The sequence below is a fragment of the Peromyscus maniculatus genome, chromosome 1 (assembly GCF_049852395.1).
Source record: "Peromyscus maniculatus bairdii isolate BWxNUB_F1_BW_parent chromosome 1, HU_Pman_BW_mat_3.1, whole genome shotgun sequence".
NCBI classification, from domain to species: domain Eukaryota; kingdom Metazoa; phylum Chordata; class Mammalia; order Rodentia; family Cricetidae; genus Peromyscus; species Peromyscus maniculatus.
In genome coordinates this window covers 145557095-145576720 of record NC_134852.1, presented here as the reverse complement: position 1 = coordinate 145576720, position 19626 = coordinate 145557095, and the positions used below count along the sequence as shown (strand labels likewise).

General features: G+C 45.2%; 1 protein-coding gene across 2 annotated transcripts in view; it reads right to left on the bottom strand.

Annotated features, from left to right (window-relative positions):
• Nucleotides 1-19626, bottom strand: part of Dock1 (dedicator of cytokinesis 1) — a 516862-nt gene that overhangs the window by 50084 nt on the left and 447152 nt on the right. For both annotated transcript variants that reach the window (XM_015995837.3, XM_006976933.4), the window contains exons 36-38: nt 12299-12339; nt 10542-10632; nt 6780-6899 (exon numbers count right to left, since the gene is read on the bottom strand). In XM_015995837.3, the coding sequence (XP_015851323.1) occupies nt 6780-6899; nt 10542-10632; nt 12299-12339 (252 nt within the window). The remainder of the gene's footprint in view (nt 1-6779; nt 6900-10541; nt 10633-12298; nt 12340-19626) is intronic.

The following is a 19626-nucleotide window of genomic DNA, read 5'->3' as shown; positions in this document are numbered from 1 at the left end:
AAGAAACTCGTCCAATGCCCAAGGCAGAACTTGGTGGAACATGGAGGCAGGAACTAAGAGCAGTCGGTGGGTGACAGGAGCCTCTCATCCCCTGAGGTAGACAAGAATGCAGCTCTCCAGGAGACAATGCAACCGGTCCTTACAAGTCTAGGAAATAATAACTGATCATGATGGACTCTGGTAAGCATAGGCAGATATACCACGGGCACACTTCTCAATCCAAATAACAAAACAGCGCTGTTCCAGGAAAGGCCAACACATTCAACAAAATAACATAGCATTCTATGTGTGTGAAAGCACATGGGCACGTATGTGTGTGTGGAGGCCAGAGGCCAGGGTCAGGAATCTTCCTCTGGCTCTCCACCCTGGTTTTTGTTTTTGAGATAGGGTCTCTCACTGAACCTGGAGCTTTCCCATTTTGGTGGACTGGCCTGCCAGGAAGCTGAGGGGATCCTCCTGGACGCTCTTCCCCAATGCTGAGATTATAGCTGTGGAATTGCCCCATGCTTTTTACCTGCATGCTGTGGATGGAACTCAGGTCCTTGGGGTTATGTGCAAACATCTCACCACCCACACCATCTCCCCAGCCCTGGTGCTGAGTTTCTTGGCTGCTAGTCACTGTCACAGTGGTCTGCATCGGCCTCTCCTTTTTCCTTAGCCTCTGCCTTGTCCTTGTTCTGCAGGTCCAGTGAGTACCCCAGCTCACTCAACCCCCCAAATTCTCTAAAGACAGCTGTTTCAGAATGACAGATATAGGGGTACAAGAGAAGAAAATCATCTCATTTTGGTGCATGCTATGATTTCTTTTCATACCCTTCTGACATAAATTTTATAGTTTATGTCTTTAGTCTCCTCCTCCATCTTCTTGACACATGGTCTTCCTGCGTAGCCCAGAACTCAAGCTCTGGATTCTCCAGCCCCCACCTACCAACTACTGAGACAACAGGCATGCACCAGCAAGTCCAGCCCATTTTCTAATTATTATTTTTACATTTTTAACTATGTATTTATTCTTATCTTAAATGCATTGGTATTTTGCTTGCAGGTATGTCTGTATGAGGGTATCAGATCCTCTGGAACTGGAGTTATAGACAGTTGTGAATTGTCATGTGGGTGCTGGGAATTGAACCCAGGTGCTCAGGAAAAGCAGCCAGTGCTCTTAACCACTGAGCCATCTCTTCAGCCTACACCATTTTACAATTCTTTAAGATAGTTTTCAGCTTTTCAAGTATTCTAAAGTGTAGAAAATACATACTGATGGGCACACATGTAGTTCTGACTGCTTGCCATGGCCCCAAAGGACATGCAGTAAACTTTGGTTTCTCATCAGGACTGGATGGAGGTGTTCTATGGCTATGTCTGTGACCTTAACTGTTCTACTTTTGACATTAGAAAACATGAAATTAATTTTAGCAATATCTGGTATACTTAAAATACCATTCAATGAGTAGTGAATATAAAAAATTATAATAAATCTAAAAAAATTAATGAAATAGTTGACACTCATACTTGTGTGCCAAGCCTGCTGTAACAGAGCCCTGGTTTGTGGCTACATGCTTGGAGCAATAAAAATTCATTTTCTCATAGTACTAGGGACTCGAAGTCCAAGATCAAGGCTTCCTTCTATCTGTGTCTTCACATGGTTGTCCTTCTGTGGATGCGGAGTCTCAGTCTTCTTTTTGATGAGGATGGCAAGCAGACTGTACTAGCATCTATCGTAATGATCTCAATTTGCCTTAGTTAGCACTTAGAAGACACTGTTTCCAGTCCACTTACATTCTAAACTCCCAGGAACAGTTTTCACATACAGATTTTGGTAGGATACAATCTAACCTATAAAAATACTTATTTATTTGGCAAAGTACCTGTCACAAAAGCATGAGGTCTGACTTAGATTCCCATGAACTCACATGAGCCCCACAACCAACAAAACTGGATGTGGTGCTGTGTACATGTAATCCTAGGCCTGGGGAAGTTGAGACAGGTGCTTCCTGGGTAGTCAGTCTAGTCAAACTGGTAAGTTCTAGTTTGGTGAGAGACGCTGTTTCAAAAAACATGATGGACTGCCTCCTATCTAGGCTGACCTTTGACCTTTACACACATGGCACATATGTGCATGCATGTACACATACAAAGTAAGTCCTAGAGCTACAATGTGAACTGCATACTGCTGACATACCTCAGCTTGGACTGGCTGCACTAAAAGGCCCTGTGGCCCAAACGTGGCCTGTGACTCAGTCCCGGACAGCACAGACAAGTCCTGCCCAACTCAACGTTTGCAAGTTGTTTCCTCTTGTTGGTGCCAACCTTCTCTGAGGGGCTTCTTCTTGACCACGACCCTCCTTCATGTTCCCAATGGCTACATCACAGGCTGACTATCACCTGTGATCCAATTGTGACTATTTTATAACTTAAGTTCAGGGTGAAGGGAGGACAGGTGTGTCTCTGGTCCCCATAAACATCAAAATCCTTAGTCCTCAGCAATGGCCTTGGCTGCTTGTCTTATTCCAATTCTTTTAGGAGAGGTGCCCTAGTTACCTTCTGTCACTGTGATAAACACTATGGCCAAGAGCAACATGGGGAGGAAGGTTTCATTTCACCCTAAGGTTTGCAGTCCATCATCCAGGAAGTCAGGGCAGGAACCTGGAGGCAGGAACTGAAGCAGAGGCCATGGAGGAGGGCTGCTTAGTGGCTTGCTCTTCATGGCTTGCTCAGTTTGCTTTTTCATACAGCCCAGGACCACCTGCCCAGGGATGGCCCCACCCACAGTGGGCTAGGCCCTTCCCCATCAATCATCAATCAAGAAAATTCCCACCGGGTGGTAGTGGCGCACGCCTTTAATCCCAGCACTCGGGAGGCAGAGCCAGGCGGATCTCTGTGAGTTCGAGACCAGCCTGGACTACCAAGTGAGTTCCAGGAAAGGCGCAAAGCTACACAGAGAAACCCTGTCTCAAAAAACAAACAAACAAACAAAAAAAGAAAGAAAATTCCCCACAGGTTTGCCTACAGCCCAATCTTATGGAGACATTTTCTCAAGGAAGGTGCCCTCTTTTCAGATGACTCTAACCTGTGTCAAGTTGATGAAAACAAAACAACAACACAACAAAACAAACAGGACAACAGGCATGAAGAATGTCCATTCTAAATGACTACCGTGTGTTCCCATCTATAGCTCAGACCTGTTTCCCAAAGGAAAGTGAGTCAAAATCTTGAATAGTCTGTCAAACTGTCAGCATCTCCACTGTGGTCTCTCCCCAATCCCTGCCCTCACAGGACACTGGGACCCGTTCTGCAGCACTTTTCCTATGTAGTCCTGCCTTCCAAGATCCCTCAAATGGAAGAAAGATACTCAACCAAAGGGAGGCCAGATGAACACCAGAGCCAAGATCTCTTGTCCCTATCTCTAGCTGTGAGGAGTTATATCATTAGCTAACAGGCATGGGCACTTTTCTTAGAAATTAACTGCTTTACTTTACATCAGCACACTTACCTAGAACTCATCTTCCTGATCAAATGCTGTGGTGTATGGTGGGAGCAGGCTCCCCTCATGCTGTCCTATCCCCCTAGGCACTTGCCCAGCCCTGGAAGGTCTGTATGGACATGTGATTTGCCTCAGCAGATGACAAGAGCAGAAGCAGTTCAGGGAAACTCCCCCTCTTATTCCATCTTTGGCTACATCCCCCTGAGCAGAAAGAATCTCAGTCTTCCTGGGCTTAGTGCAGGGGGATGGCCACATAGTCTGAGCAGAAGTGGACCAGTGTTGTTGGGAGCTCTGGAAAGTTCCAGATCAAAACTCCAGAATATTCATGGTCCATTCCAGCCTACGTAAAAGATAATAACTTCCTAGAACACATCCTGCTTGCTGATTGTGAGGATGAACCCTTTGCTGCCAGCGAATTACCCAGGCACTTCTCGCCCTACGCTCTGGAGTTCTCTCCAGCACCTGCATTGTGTAGTTTCATGTGGATGGGCGGCTTGGTTCCTTTTTAACATTCTGGTGGAAATGTCACAGGCACTCAGAAGTGGCTTTCCAATCTTCTTGTTTTATCAATACAACTGGAATGGCAGCTGGGAACACAGCCCTTCCAAGCTCTCTCTGACTCAAGGTCAGCCAATGGAATACGTCACCACGGTCTTCTGTTTCCACAACGTAGGGACATCTGAGGACAGTCCTACCAGCTTTCCTTTCTTGTCTACACTAGTTTGTCACATGGATTCTTTAATTTTTTTTTTAAACTGGGCTTTTGAACCTCAGTGCTATTGACATTCTGGGCTGGATGTTCTCTGTGTTGGGGACACTCTGTGCATTATGGGAAACTCAGACTCAGCCACAGATTTCTAGTGATACTGGTTCTCACTCATGACAGCAGATGTCCTTGCAGATTGCAGTTGGATACCAACGTTCTAAATTGATTGCATTATTTTTTGCCCCTTCATGTGATTTTTTTTTTAGATGAACTATTGTTGTATAGAAAAAGTTATCAGGTTATCTTTCATCAAAACAAAACAAACAACACCAAACAAAAGACTCCCCTTCTTGTGTCTCTCATTGCTGAAGGCCAATGGTCCTGTTGAAAACGAGCCATTCCCATGGCAGGAAGTGCTGATAACTGCTGAGAATTCATTTGTTTGGTCAGCTAGTCTCCACCCAGCACAAGGCAGCCACTGCTCTGGGCATTAGGCATGCTGGGGAATGAACAAGCGAGGTTTCTGTTTCTACTGCTCGTAGCCTCTTTGGTGGGTCACTACAGAAGCAGGCATGTAAACCTCTTGGAGCAAATTAAAATAAGTATTCCAAAGGAAGATCGAGGGTGGCTTAGGGGTGAGGAGGAGATGACATTTAGGCTGAACTGGAAAGGAAAGAGCTGTGGGGTGAGCAATAGATAGCTATTAGGTAGAGCAGGGAGGCTGGAGTACTCCAGACTCCAGCAAGGCTAGAACATGGAGTAAGGTGGAAGAGAGGAAGATGAAGTCAGAGAAACTGTAGGCTTTAAGGCCCTCCAGAGCTGTGCTGCTGCTCACAGAGATCTTGATTATGGCTACCCATGGAGGCACGTGCGACTCAGACTTGGTGGACCCTTGGTATCCTTGGGCCTCCTGCCTTGGCTCTCTATGCAGGCCTCTTTGCACCCTGGTACAACACAAAGCCACAGGTTCAGGCAAAATCCACTGTGTTTCTCTAGCAATTTGCAAAGAAACAAAGTGCCCTTAGTCAAGTCAAGGGAGATGAGGCGAGGCCCACTGGTGAAAACTTCCCATCTCTACGTTCTGTTCTACCACAGGGCCAAGCCACCTTCCAAGTGGCCTGAGTGGGGAATTTGGCCTTTTCCTGGTGTTATGAATGATAGGCAGCATAGGTCTGTCATCCTAGTTGCTCAGAACGCTGAAGCGGGAGGGTCACAAGTTCAAATTCAGCCTGGGAAACTTAGTGAGAAGGTATTTTGAAATAAAAAGGTTAACAGAAGGAATGGACATGTACCTCCATGGCAAAGCACTTATTTAGCATGGGTGAGGCCCTAGGTTCAATTCTCAGCAACACACATACATATACCATGCAAAAAGAAGACATACTATTACTTCAGATACAGAGAGAATCCTGAACTTGTACTAAATGATCACTTTTAATAGGGTTTGGTTCCTGTGAAGGACGACAAAGGGGCAGTGTCCTTCTGTGCGACAGAGGTGCTGCTGTGGGTAGAAATGCATTCTAGAAAGACACTTGCAGTCCTAAGCCCTGGTATCTGTGAGTGAGCGCTTCCTATGAAAATAGGCGTAGGCGTTTCAGACATAGTTCAGCTCTCTGGAGCAGGGTGGGCTCCCTGCCAGGCCAGTGCCCAGTGTCCTCACAGGAGAAGGAATGTAGACACAGACACACTATGAGCATGAGGAGGACACAGACAACAGGGTGATGGGTCAGCAAGGCGGCAAGTGCCAACAACTGCCCACCATGCCTTCCATAAGCCACAGGCATAAAGCGTGTAGTCCTAGGAGGCCTTCAGAGAGAGCATGGGCTAACTTACACCCGGATTCCAGGCTAACGCTCCAGGCATTGAAAGGCGATCTATTTATACTGTTCAAAGCGTTCTCTTAAGACAGTCGTAGGAAACAAAACACCAGTTCCTCTTGGGATACTGCTGGAGTGACACTGAACAGCTTTGATATGACTAAAAACTTCAGTGGAACCCCAGAAGGAGCTTGGAAGTCATCTTGGTTTTATGAATTTTTTAAGCCAGAGTGGTGAGTCCTTATATAACGACTACACATCTGGCCACAAGGACAGGGACGAAGTATACGACTGTATGACGGCTGATGGAAATGAGGGCAGCTTTCCCTTAGCAGAAGTCACTTGAATATATCATTTTTGTTTATGCCAATTAATCTACAAACTGTCAAGGTGGAACAAAGCCTGTCTCATCACAGGGTTGATTTTTCGGTGACCACAGAAACATGCAAGATTCCAAAGGCATACACCAGTTCCAAGCACCCACATATATCCAAGTCACTCTCCCAAACCGGGTTCTCCAAGTAAGAGCTATTAAAATAGCTGGATGTCTTCAGGCCTTACTATCCACAGAGGATCTAAAAGAGCTATTGATTTTTTTTTTTTAAATAGAAAGATTTCTCCTAAGTACAAGCTGGAGGAACATGCATAAAATACTTCTGCACACAGTATGTAACACATCTCTGGTTCTGCCAACATCGTGTGTGTTAAGAATGGCGCTTCCAGTGCTGTAGGGGGCGTGTGCGAAAAAGAGACCGAGGGACAGCGTGTGTCTTACCTTGCCTTTGTCAAAGTAGTGGATGATTTCTTGGTAGAGCTGCTCTTTCAGCTGTCCTTGCGTTGTCGCCTGGAACCCGTCCCGCTGAGTGAGGTGGGCTGCACACACGTCCTCTGACCACTGAGGCAAAAACGAGGAACGGACAATGCTGAGACTGGGGCATGTTCAATAATACCACTGAGCACCAAGGCAGGCATTGAGTGTGTGTATGAGACCGTGATTCCAGGGACCCAGGGCTGCTGTCACTTGACTGCCAGGGCCTGGGAATGCCAGGGGTGCAACCTGCCTCTGGAGGGCCCAGGAAGGACAGATGGGAAGGCAGAGCCAGATATGCCCAGTAGAAGACCCCTGCAAAGCATGGGCTCCCAAGCCTGCAAAGCATGGCCTCCCAAGTTTGCGTGCAGCTTCATAGTAGCTGGGGGTGTAGTATAAGCAGGTGCTTGGTGACTGTCTTCAGTGGACGACTAGAGCTTTTTCTCCTTGGTCAGAAGTCACTCAAAACCTTAACAGACAGTGTATGTGGATCACAGGTCATCCAGAAAGGAACTCCATAGGCTACCAAGATCCGTAGGGAGAGAGAGGAATCTCTTCACCACCAGCTGTGGGTACCATTGCTGCCTGGCACAGGCTCCACCAGAGATTGCGGAAGGGCTGGCCAGTTTTTGTGTGAATTGACGAGGTACCAGAGTGGAGGCTAAGGCTATTTGACAGGCAAACCATGTGAACGTCTCAATATGAGCTTAACAAACCAACATGGTTATTATGGGCTTCAGTAACAATGGGCAACTACTTCTTGAGGTCCTTCCATGTGCTTATGGGTCAGAGATGGGTCAGGAGCCTCATCCATAGGAGCCAACCAAAGACTGTGATCACACAAGTGCGTCATGGACCATAGTAACCCTGAAGAAGATTCCATAGACACCTAAGGGTAGGAGGTGTGACTTTGCATGGGGTGGCCTGAGAGGCTCAGAGGAGGGTACAGTAGGAATGGGCTTCTCAGGTGGACCTGCAAGGTGACCTTGCATTAAGGCAGGACAGCGAAGGTATTTCAAAGAAGCAATTGACTCCCAAGTCATAGTTTCCAAACAAATGTGGGTGGGATGTCCCAGTGAACTCAGTGCTAGAGTTAAACCATGGGACCAGCCGTGATGGCACTTGTCAGGAGCATGGCAGTCAAGGGGAGCAGGGCAAGGAGTGGGGGCCTGGGTGGTGCTGTGACAGAGGACGAAGGGGCCAAGTGAACTGGTCTGGTGAAATGGGAATGTGGCCCCAGTGAAGGTAGCGACAAACCAATGGATGCTTGTTCTCTGGCAAACATCCTTTCCAAAGCCCTGGGCGACCTCAAGCTCAACACTGTACGCCTGAAGGACTTATCCCTAGGACTGTTGGGTAGGAGCAGAAAGACCTTTATATGGTCCACAGATGCTCAGATTAACAGTGGCCCTGCAGATCCCACCGGCAAGCAAAACTGGAAACTCCATTATCTGACTTGGGTCACAGTTGGCTGTGTTGGAAGTAGACTCGTGGGTGTAAATGTAAAATTCTGGTGATTCTGACATGTATCTAGTAAGAACCAGAAGGTTCAGGCTTATTTTAATGATTTCGGGTCATAAAAGCAACGTATTGAATAGTGATGGGGAAGTCCCCTGCACTGGCCACTTCAGTTTGCAGATGAATAAATTCACTGCTAAGCTAAACACTCCTGCTTTTAGTCACCCTTAGTTTTGATTAAAAAAATAAAACATGGTTAAAAAGAAGAGGACTGCATTGAAGAACCTTTTAGTTAACAGACACAACAATACAGACCATCTTGTTTAGTAAGTTGATTAACCAGCATGAATTCACATTGATAAAAATATCAAACATATTTAGGGGAAAAAAAATCACAAAATGTAATAGTTTAAAAATATGGAGGCAGATCATGTTGCATTTACCACCTAATTGGCAAAGTTGGAGCCCAGTGGAAGAGATAATGCAATTGAGCCTATTGATTGAGGCCGTGGACCAAGTTATCACACGGTCTGTGACAAACCCATCTGTCCTCAATGTATCCAAAGACTAAGCAAATGGTATGCTTATGCACATATATATACATATATATGTTTTACATTCATTCAGACTTGCAAAGTTTGTGTTCTAAGAGTGTGAGCAGTCTGCCAAGCTGTTTTCATTTCCCTGGTGTGAACAACAAGATCTTCACATTTTGCAAAAATACCCTGTTACTGACATTTAGATTTCTAATAAATACAGACATTGGGCTTTACAAAAGGAAATGGCTGCTTCCAGAGGCACTCCCTAAAATCTCTATCTTCAGAAATGTTATTCTGTGGGAGAGCTTTAGATGGCCACAAGACAGGAGGTGTCCTTAGGTACCCAACCTCCAGGATTATGGAGGGGGAGCCAGAGGAAGCCAGCTCTTTGCCTTCTGCCTGCCAGGACTCTGCACATCTCAGGCAAATGCTGCAGATCCGTGTGTGTGTGTGTGTGTGTGTGTGTGTGTGTGTGTGTGTGTGTGGTGTGTTTATATGTATGAGGACAGAGGCTGAAGGAGTCTGTCTGGGGTTTAATCTGTAACACTCTCCTCCTTGACTCCCATGACCCAACAAGCATCTCCTAATGCACATTTAAATGTAATTTTCTCTTGGAGTCTATCTCTCTACTTCTGGTGTTGGAGGGGCAGGAGCTAGCCTAGATTTGTAAACAAGATTCCTTAACTAAGCACTCTAATGGTTCTTGTTTAGTACAGGAATTTCTGATCTTTTTATAAGCATGTCATGAGAAAGATAATCAAAAGACTGGCTGAGATTCTCAAACATAAAACTTGAAGTTGCATAGCAGCTTCTCCATCTATTCACCTGTTTATCCACATCTACTACCATCTACCCATGCATCCTCATAGCTTCCATCTATCCATCCATCTGTCTATCCGTCCATCCATCCACCCGTCCATCCATCTATCCTTCCATCCATCATCCATCCATCCATCCGTCCATCCATCATCCATCAATCTTCCCCCATCCATCATCCAACATCCAGCCATCCATGCATCTATCCCTCTCTCTTTCTCCACTTTCTTCCTCACATCCACCCGTCTACTTACTAATCCACCCAACCATCTGTGCTCCCACCTATTTTAGTCATTTTATGAGGATCTACACAGTATTATTAACTATTCTGGAATTGGTCATGGGAGACAACACAGACACATCAGCACAAGCAAAAGGCCAATGCCTTAGAGCGAGCTGAGTAATAAAGGAATCATCCGAAGTTGAAAGTTCTCATGCTACTGATCATTAGCAACACTCCTTAGACACTCAGCCAGCCGACACAGAAACTCTCAGCGTGGCCCCCTCTCCGGAAATGTCGATCGGCTTCCTCCCTCTGCCAGTGTGAGGAGGAGGATGACTTATCCTTCCTCCCGGCTGCTCTACCAGGGCCACTGCTTCTTATTGCTATTGTTCGCCATCCTTACTCAGTCCTGTCGGCACAAGCGCAGAGCTGTACGACATCTGACTCACTGTCGCTTCACAGCCCACTGAAGGTTTGCAAAACTCGACACCTTGTTAAATCGGCTTTCAGCTGGGCCGACTCTGTAATCAGAGCACTTCTTGAATATTTTTTGTTTATGTCACTGACTGTAGCCAATATCCATAAAAATCTCATGCCAGTGGTTTCCTAAAATTTGTCATGGAAAAGGAAAGTTCGGAATCAACTCAGAATGTGTAAGAAGAGCCACACAGACGTGTCCTGTGGTTTTATTACCTTCAGAAGCTTTGCGTGGAGAAGCAAGGTGTAAGCCGCTTCTGTGTAGTTATCACACTCCTTGTGCAGGTCACAGAGCTTGTATAAGTACCTGGTGATGAAAGAAGGCTACATTCTTAGAGCGTCACAAGGTCATTTGTGTGGAGGACTGGGGGTGCTAAATTCAACACTCAACAGTAACTCATGCCTATGCTTTCTTTTACTATGTTCATAATTCACAATGCCTTGAAAACTGTTGGTGCAGAAATCACTAAAAGAACTGACAGGAATAAATGTAGTAATAATAACACACACATACACATATACCAAACATATATAAATAAAAGTATATATTGGCATACACATATACAAATATATAATATTAAGTTGTCTTTGTAGGAAAAAAATGAATATATCATATAAAGAATTTTATTTCAAGGGTCCTTATTTCTTTCATCTTTTCCAGTTTTATTCCTCAAACATTTGAAATGAGATCTAGACTGCATTTCTCTTGAGTCAAAATGCACACACACACACACACAAATCCATAAAGATCCAAATCCACAAGATAAAAAAACAAAAACAAAAAACCCATGATGACAGCAAATGCGATCAAAAGGAATGTCTGTGCTGTGGGAAGAAAGGGATGCTCTTTACTATAAAGCCAGACACATTTTGGATCAAAGAGGCTGGTTGTTTTCCTAAGTTTATTATATTCATATGGTATGTTTTAAAAGGGGAAAAAAAAAGATAAGAGCTTAAAAAAAAAAACCCACACACGTACACTCTGTGTGGCTAACAAACAGTCAAGCTTTCTGTCACGTAGATGCAAGGCTAACCTTGTTCTCTAAAGTGGTCCATCACCTTGCTGACACTGACCACAGAATCTGAAAAGGGACATGAAATACAGTGCACCACTCTAAGAAAGTGCTTTGATCTCCCAGTGATGCTGGCAATCAAATCCAGGTCTTCCCCAAGCTCTATCAGTGGTCTATGTCCTCACTATATCTTAAAGAACCAAAGAAAGAATCAAATCCAGCTGGCCACACAAAACATTTTTCTTTTCTGTGCGAAAAAGACAGGCATGTGGGAATAAGGTACTAGTTAAAGTAAGAGTGGACTGCAGAATTAGATTGTCTACTTTCAGGAACTTTATATTTCTCATTTGATCACATGATTGCTAGGAAACTTTAAATTTTGTAATATATCTTTTAAATTTTTTTCCAGAAGGGCTACATTTGTTGATCAACAGGCATGGAAACCTTAAATAACCACGGAGTTTGGCTTCCTAGCTGCCTAAATGTTGCCCTCTTGGCCCAAACTTTACATAGGTATGGACAAGCTATATAAGGGCTGAGAGCACATCTGAGGCTCCACCAGATTTCGTCTCAAAGTCACCATGATTTTCTACAGAAGACTCTTCAAGGTACAAACCACTTGCTCACATGATTTGACACACAGTGATGACAACATGCACAGAAAGGGTGTGGCCTACTACACACACAGGATGCTGGCCAGTGTGGCACATATGTACCTTATACACATCTCATAAAGGATTGCAATGCACACAGAGGGTTCCAGCCAGCTCAGCCCATACATCCCTTATCTACATCTCACAGTGATTACAACACACACACACACACACACACACACACACACACAATGCTGGCCAGTGTGGCACACATAGAGGATGCCAGCCAATATGGCACATGCCTACCTTATATACATCTCACAGTGATCACAATGCAGAGGGTGCCACCAGAGTGGCTCACACATACCTTATGTACATCTCTTCTCTTTCAATTTCTTTGTAGAAATTCTGAAAAATTAAGCCATGGCATTGTTTTAAAACACTCCATTACGTAACACAATACAGAAAACAACAAAACAAAAATTAAAACAACAACTCATCAAAATGGTCTCATATTGTGAGTCCATGGTTCAGTTATGATTGGCACATCCAGTGGACCAAGTCTATGCAGAGGAGAGTTCTCAATTTACCGGAGCTCTGAGCACCTCACAGTATTCCTGACTTTTGCTTTTGTAATGACCACCTCTCAGATGCTTGAGACACTTGAGGACTAAATCTATATGTGTCATTTGAAAGTCACCCATCTGCAGTAAAAACAAGGTGCTGGCTGAAAACACAATCTCTTTATCATTGTAGTCTCATTTAAATAAACAATCCAAAAATCAGAAGTAAGGAAAGGCATCATCAATGATGTCAGTATGCTGGGGTCACCATTTGTGAGAGACACAGAAGCATGGGGACATTCTTGTCCTCACGTGTCCCAAACCTCTAGGTACATCTATTTAGAGGTAAAGACATGTTGATTACATAGCCCTGCCACCTACCCTGAGCAGTGTTGAAGCAGAACCCACCCTCCCCCCCACCATCAGCCCATGTTCCCTAGAGAAAATCCATTGCTTTAGAGAGACAGACCTTCCAAACCATAGTGAGAAAAATAGGTATTCACTTAAAAAGGAAGGAAGGAAGAAGTGAGGGAGGGGGGAAGAAGGAAGGAAGCCCTTCGTACACAACCCTGGTGGGCAAAAAGTTGGTTTGTGAATTCCAATAAGAGGGCCATTTCTGCCGGGCGTTGGTGGCGCACGCCTTTAATCCCAGCACTCGGGAGGCAGAGCCAGGCGGATCTCTGTGAGTTCGAGGCCAGCCTGGGCTACCAAGTGAGCTCCAGGAAAGGCGCAAAGCTACGCAGAGAAACCCTGTCTCAAAAAACCAAAAAAAAAAAAAAAAAAAAGAGGGCCATTTCTACACATTACTGCAAAATATCATCTAATTCAATGTTGATACCCAAATCACACTTCTGGTGAGCGTGGCAGTACACATGTGTAATGCCAGCACTTGGGAGGCTGAGGCAGAAGAATTGTGAGTTTGGGCCAGCAAGGACTATATAGAGAATCTCAGACTAGTCTGGGTGACACAGTGAAACCCTGTCTTACCCTTCCCTCCTGGTAACATTTCTTCTTCATGTGGGCTACTTTATATACATGACATCATGCACTGGACACTACAAAGGTACAGAGTCAACTCACAGGGCCTGTAAGGATGCATTTCTTATCTGTATTAGCTTTTTTTCATTTATCTGCTGAATTTCATACATGCATACAATGAAACATGGTCACATCCAATGACTATTTTCCCCTTTAACTCCTTCCCAAATGCCCCTCTCTTAACTTCACGCCTTCTTATTCTCTTTTTGGATAACGCATTAAATCTAATTCATGCTGTCACATATGCATGGGTGAGGGCCCATTTACTGGAACGTGTGAACTAGACTAGTGGCCACATATTCATTCTTTTCTCTCTTAAACCTATAGATTCGTTATTTTAAAAGAATGATTTTCCCAGCCAGGCAGTGATGGTGCACACCTGTAATCCCAGCACTCAGGAAGCAGAAGTAGGCAGATCTCTGAGTTAAGGCCAACCTGGTTTCCAGAGCAAGTTCCAGGACAGCCAGGGCTACACAGAGAAACCCTGCCTCAAAGGCAAAACAAAACCAAAAAGAACGATTCTTCCTCCCCCATCAGCTATCATCTGGTAATAACTCCTCAGTAAGGGATGGGACCTAGAGAGCATCCTCAGCATGAAACTTAGCATCTGAGAATGATACTTAAACTCTACAATTAAGTGTCCGAGGGAGCTGGTAAACATCAACGTTATAAAGGAACACAGTGACCCAATAAGTTGATTTAATTTCATAGGTCAAAAAGGACACTGTTTCCAAGGTACAATCTCTCTGGGAAGAGAGGACAGGAGTATGTAGACAGCAGCAAAGAGGGCCATGTTCCGAAGAACTGGTTTTACCTGGTGCTGCACCTGACATTGGAACGAGCTTTGGTTCCTGTGACGCACACAGTAATGAGGATATTTTCGGCTACCAGTCAAAGACCTAACAAAAGATTCAGAGCGAGCACAGCGCTTCCTTCTCACTCACAGGCATTCAAAAGTCATGATGTCACAGCAGCCTCTTTTGTGCCTGTGTTTTCAATTCCCTCCTACTATTTTGCTCACTTATGGATTCTCCCTTATCCTCTGACCCTCACCTGCCTCTCAGACATGGGCTGCCTTTTATCTTCTGCCCTGGATGGTTTGCTATCCTCTTTGAACTTCAAAACCCCTCTAGAGCTGAATATATAGTCAGTCAGTATGTAGTAATATAATATGTAATATTATATAGTTATAGGTCATATATTCCTATATATGAACTTGGCAATGAATGTTTAGAGATAGGAATTTTTAAATTATTATTTATTTTTAACCTGTGTATGTGTGTGTTTAGTATATGAGTTTGTACAATAGTGCAATGTGCTCTTAGCTGCTCAGCCATCTCTTTAGCCCCCAGAGACAGGATTCTCATCTGTAATCGTCTAGTTTCTTTTCCTTACTCTCACACATTTACATTCCACATGGACATGTTCAAACAGGGCAGGATCCATTCCATCACCCCTGGGCATGGGGAAAGACTAATGTTTCACTTTTCAGACAATGACACAAACTGCTTCCAGGTGAAGAAGTTAATAATGTGAGATCACCTCGGGGAATTCTGGGTGGCTCTCAGCATGAGCCAGAGCTGACTACGGCCACAGTAGGTGGGCACTGAGTGAGTCTCCAAATAAAGGACGAATACCCGTCAACATCAGAAACACGGCTGCAGATGTCATTCCAAAAGCCTGTTTCCCAAATGTGGCCACTGGTGATAAGAACGCAAGTTCAGCAGGTGCCATCTCTCTACCAGGTTTCATGTCCCCCTGAGCAGAGATCTTGCTTAAAAACACACTGAAATCTTAGTCACCAAAGTTGGAAGCCTAATGAATCTATTAATACTTCTTCCTTCTAGATGCTAAGCAGTCTCACAGGCCCTCTTAAGGATCACAGTGCACACGCTACAAACACACCCAGAGTAGGGAATGATTTTGAAAAGGTCTCCATGTTTTTCCCACAGGAAAACTCCAGTCTGTACTTCATGTCAGCCTCACTGGCACCAGGAAGGCTCATCGCTTAGGGCAGAGGTAAGAACGCACAAAAAATGCTCAAACCAGAGCCAGCTGCTTTCCTGTGTCTACAGGCGAAGGCCATCTTAGCAGTCAATCTACATGAACATAAAGAGCCAGATGGACAGATCTCAGGGACAGACATCACACATGTAGGAGCCATGTGCAGACCCATTAACCTAGTTAAATTTCTTTTTGAAAAACTTTTAACTGTACTTCCCTTTTTTTCCGGTTGAGAATTATATACAATGAATGATTATAACTCCAACTCCTCCCAGATCCACTCTCCCTACATTCCCAACTTTGTGTCTACAATTGTTTTTAAACCCACCAGGTCATTTGTATTGCCCAGCTACTCCTGGATGGGTGGCCATCCACCAGAGTGTGGTTGATTTGTAGGCACCAAACTCTTCCAGGATCAGAGGTAATGGAAGACCACAAAAAAAAAAAAAAAAAAAAAAAAAAGAAAGAAAGAAAGGAAGGAAGGAAGGAAGGAAGGAAGGAAGGAAGGAAGAAAGAAAGAACCTCAATGTTTTCTGGAAATAAAAGGGCAGTTGCACACACGAACTCTCAGCAATTGTGACAGCATGCACAAGGCTTTATAAACTCTACCCAGACCCAACCCACCCTGGAGAGAGGCAGTGGGCATGAATTCTTTCCCCTAGCTGAGGAGCTGCTGGCAATTGACAGCTGCTGGCAATTGACAGCTGCTGGAAGAGGGTGAGCCAGGCAGTTTTCTTTAAGGGTGTAACATCTACTTGGACTTTTAAGTTCACTAAATTCTTCCCTGGTCATGTCCCAGTTATTGATGAGCTATCCAAGGGGTATTTCATTGTGTGGAAGTGCTTCAGGTTCCAGAATTTCTTTCTGATTCTTGGATGTTCTGCATACCTCATCCATCTGTTCTTGCATATTGCCACTTTTGTAATTAGCATCCCCAGTTGTTTTTAATCTTTCTGTATGTGCATGTATGCCTGAGTTCATATGTATGTGCACACCTGTGCTCACACATGTAGAGGTCAGAGGACAACCTCAGGTGCTGTTCTGTAGATATCGGCCACCTTTTAAAATATTATTTATTTACCATGTATACGTGTGTGAGAATATATGCAAGTGTGTATATGTACAATGGCATACTCATCTACCATGGCACAGATGTGGAGGTGATGGGATAACTTCCATTATATGGGTCCTGAGGACTGGACACGGGTTGTCAGATGTAGCAACAGGCACCTGATGAACATCTTGCCCCTCCCACTTTTGAGGCAGGGTCTCTTACTGGTCTGGCTCTTGAGCTCCATCTGCCAGGGCTGGGATTACAAGCATGTGCCACCCCACCCAGCGTTTTCAGTGTGAATTCTGGGGCTCCAACTCAGATCCTCAGCACCTCCAGTCTCTCAGTCCCCAGAGTTGTTTGAAATGTCTGGGCCAGGAGCTATAAAACCTCTGTCGTGTCCAAGTCTGGCTCCGATGGCTTCTCTGTCACTTAAACTGTGCTCTTTTTTGAGTATGGCTGTTTTAGGTTGAAAGGAATGTGACATTCAGCCACAGTCTCTACTCCTGGATTTCAGCTCCGGCAGCTGTGACAGGGGACCTCCCTGCCTCTGCCACCACAGGAGCACTTGCTTGCCTAGGGAGATGGGGGTTAGAAGAACGGTTAGTCTTCCACTTTGTTCCTTTTTCCTTGCTGCGAAGAGAGTGATGATACCCAAGCTTTTTCCACAATTGACAGGTCCCCATGTTTATGGAAGGGAAAACTCTCGTTATCAGAAATGTTTGCCATCAGCCTTAACAGCTTGCTCAGACAGCAGACAGGGGCTGCGATTCACAGGCACTCTCAGGAGATGTCCCTCATGGCAAGACAGAGACAACATCGATGTTAAGGGAAGCCCCTTCTGCCCATCTTGTTTATTCAAATATCCCCAGGGCTTTTCTTCCTTGCTTGCTTGCTTTCTTTAAGATCTACTTTATTATTTATTTATATGAAAGTATGTATGTCTCTGTCCATGCCCGAGTATCTGCAGAGGCCAGAAGAGGGCATTGGATTCCCTAGTGCTGGAGTTACGGGAGGTTCTGAGGTGTCTAATATGGGTGCTGAGAACTGAACTCTGGTCCTCTGCAAGAGCAATACTCACTCTTAACTACCAAGTATCTCTCCAGCCCCTTCTGATTTTTCTTAATGTATGTGGGGTGTGTGTGTGTGTGTGTGTGTGTGTGTGTGTGTGTGTGTATGTGTGTGTGTGTGTCTGTGTGTGTATCTGTGTGTACACCAATGCATGTGTTCAGAGGCCACAGGAGGAAGTCAGGTTTGCTGTTCTCCACCCTATCCCATTGAGATAGGGCCTCTCATTGAATCTGGAGATATGTTGGTTGATGGTCAGCAAGCCCCAGCGATCCTCCTGTCTCTGCCCCTCACAGTGCTGCAGTTATGAGCACATATGCCACTCTGCCCGACTTTTGGGTGGTACTGGGATACAAACTCAGGGTCTCAGGCTTACACAGCAAGTGCCATTACTCACTGGGCCATCTCTCCAACTCCTTTGGAAGAATGAATACTGTACCACATTCTTCCTGGCATGAAAGTTCATTCCAGTGACCCTAGAAGACTTGCCAGTCACATAAATGGCAGATACAGAAGTGAGGGCTAAGTGCTTGCATGCTTCTCAGTGACTGGGTCATGGCCTGAACTCAGAAGGCCAGTGACTGGAGAGAGCAGTGGAGAAAGTTAGGCATGATAGAAATAGTCTTGTTTTGCATTTCTGCCTAGGGACAGCCGTGAGAAACAGAGGAGAGCCTCCATGGCCAGGAGTCAGCCATTCTGGTTCCTGAGGACGGTAGGAGTGCATAAAGAATCAGAGGGCTCTGAAGCAGGACTGGGAGACGCATCCACAGAGAGAGGCAGGACGTTGGCCAGCCACCCTTGGATTTGAGCTTGTATGTCATCAAGCTTCCTAAAAGTGCACTGTGTGTGCCTCAAGTTCTTCCTGGATACAACTTCAGAAGGAAGTGCACCAGGAAGGGTATCCACAGACCTAACTACATTGCAGGCAAAGCAGCAATGCCAAGGTCAACGATAACCAAACTCACCCAGCCACCTTCCACTGGCTGCCCTGCACTGGTGTCTGTGGTGCTCTAACCAATGACCATTAGCTGGGTGGCTTCAAAGGACACAGTCCTCACAGTCATGGGGTTCTGAAGTCAAGGTGTCAGTAGGCCAGCCATTCCTGTAAAGGCTCTCGGGGAGACTCAGTCCTTGACTCTTCCAGTGTCTAGACATTCCTGGAGTTCTGGGGACTGTCTTCACCACTCTACCTGATGCTCTCTGCGCACATGGCTTCTCTTCTGTATGTGTTTGCTTTCATTTTCTGGGACAGCACACTGAAACAAGGTCTTCTGTGGCCTACACCGGTCTCACATACGCTACGTAGCTGAGGCAGGCTTTGAACTCTCGCTCCTCATGCCTCCACTTCCCAAGTGCACTACCACGCCCAGCTTCTTCTTTTACCTCGTATGAAACTCCTGTGAATGGATTTAACCCTTATCCACCTAGGCATCCCCGGCTAATCTCATCTCAAGCTCAGCTGTCAGTGATTCCTCAGCGGCTGTCCACTTGGTTTTTCTTTTTCCTTTCCTTTGAGATAGAGTCTCGCATTGGCCTGGAGCATACCAAGCAGAATATGCTGGTTGCCCGGTGAGACCCAGAATGCAACTGCTCAACTGTCTTTTCTTCACCAGAGCTGAGATTATATGTCACCATGCTTGGGTTATTTTTACGTGAGTTCTGAAGGATTGAACTTGGGTCTTCATGATAGTATGGCAAGTACTTTACAGACTGAGCTTAACACCTACCCACCACCCACCCCCACTCCCACCCCATCAGCAGAGACTCCTTTTTCCTAAAAGGGCCATATTCACAGGACTAATAAAAATATATATCTTTGGGATGCTACCATTCAGGACACTCACTATCGTACCTGACTCTGACCTAATAAAAGTAAATCCTTCATATCCGGAACTCATGAGGTGCTACCTGGCTATGAAACTAGATGGCTTGCCACCCTCAGCCACAGCAGGTACGTTGTGAAAACGTTCA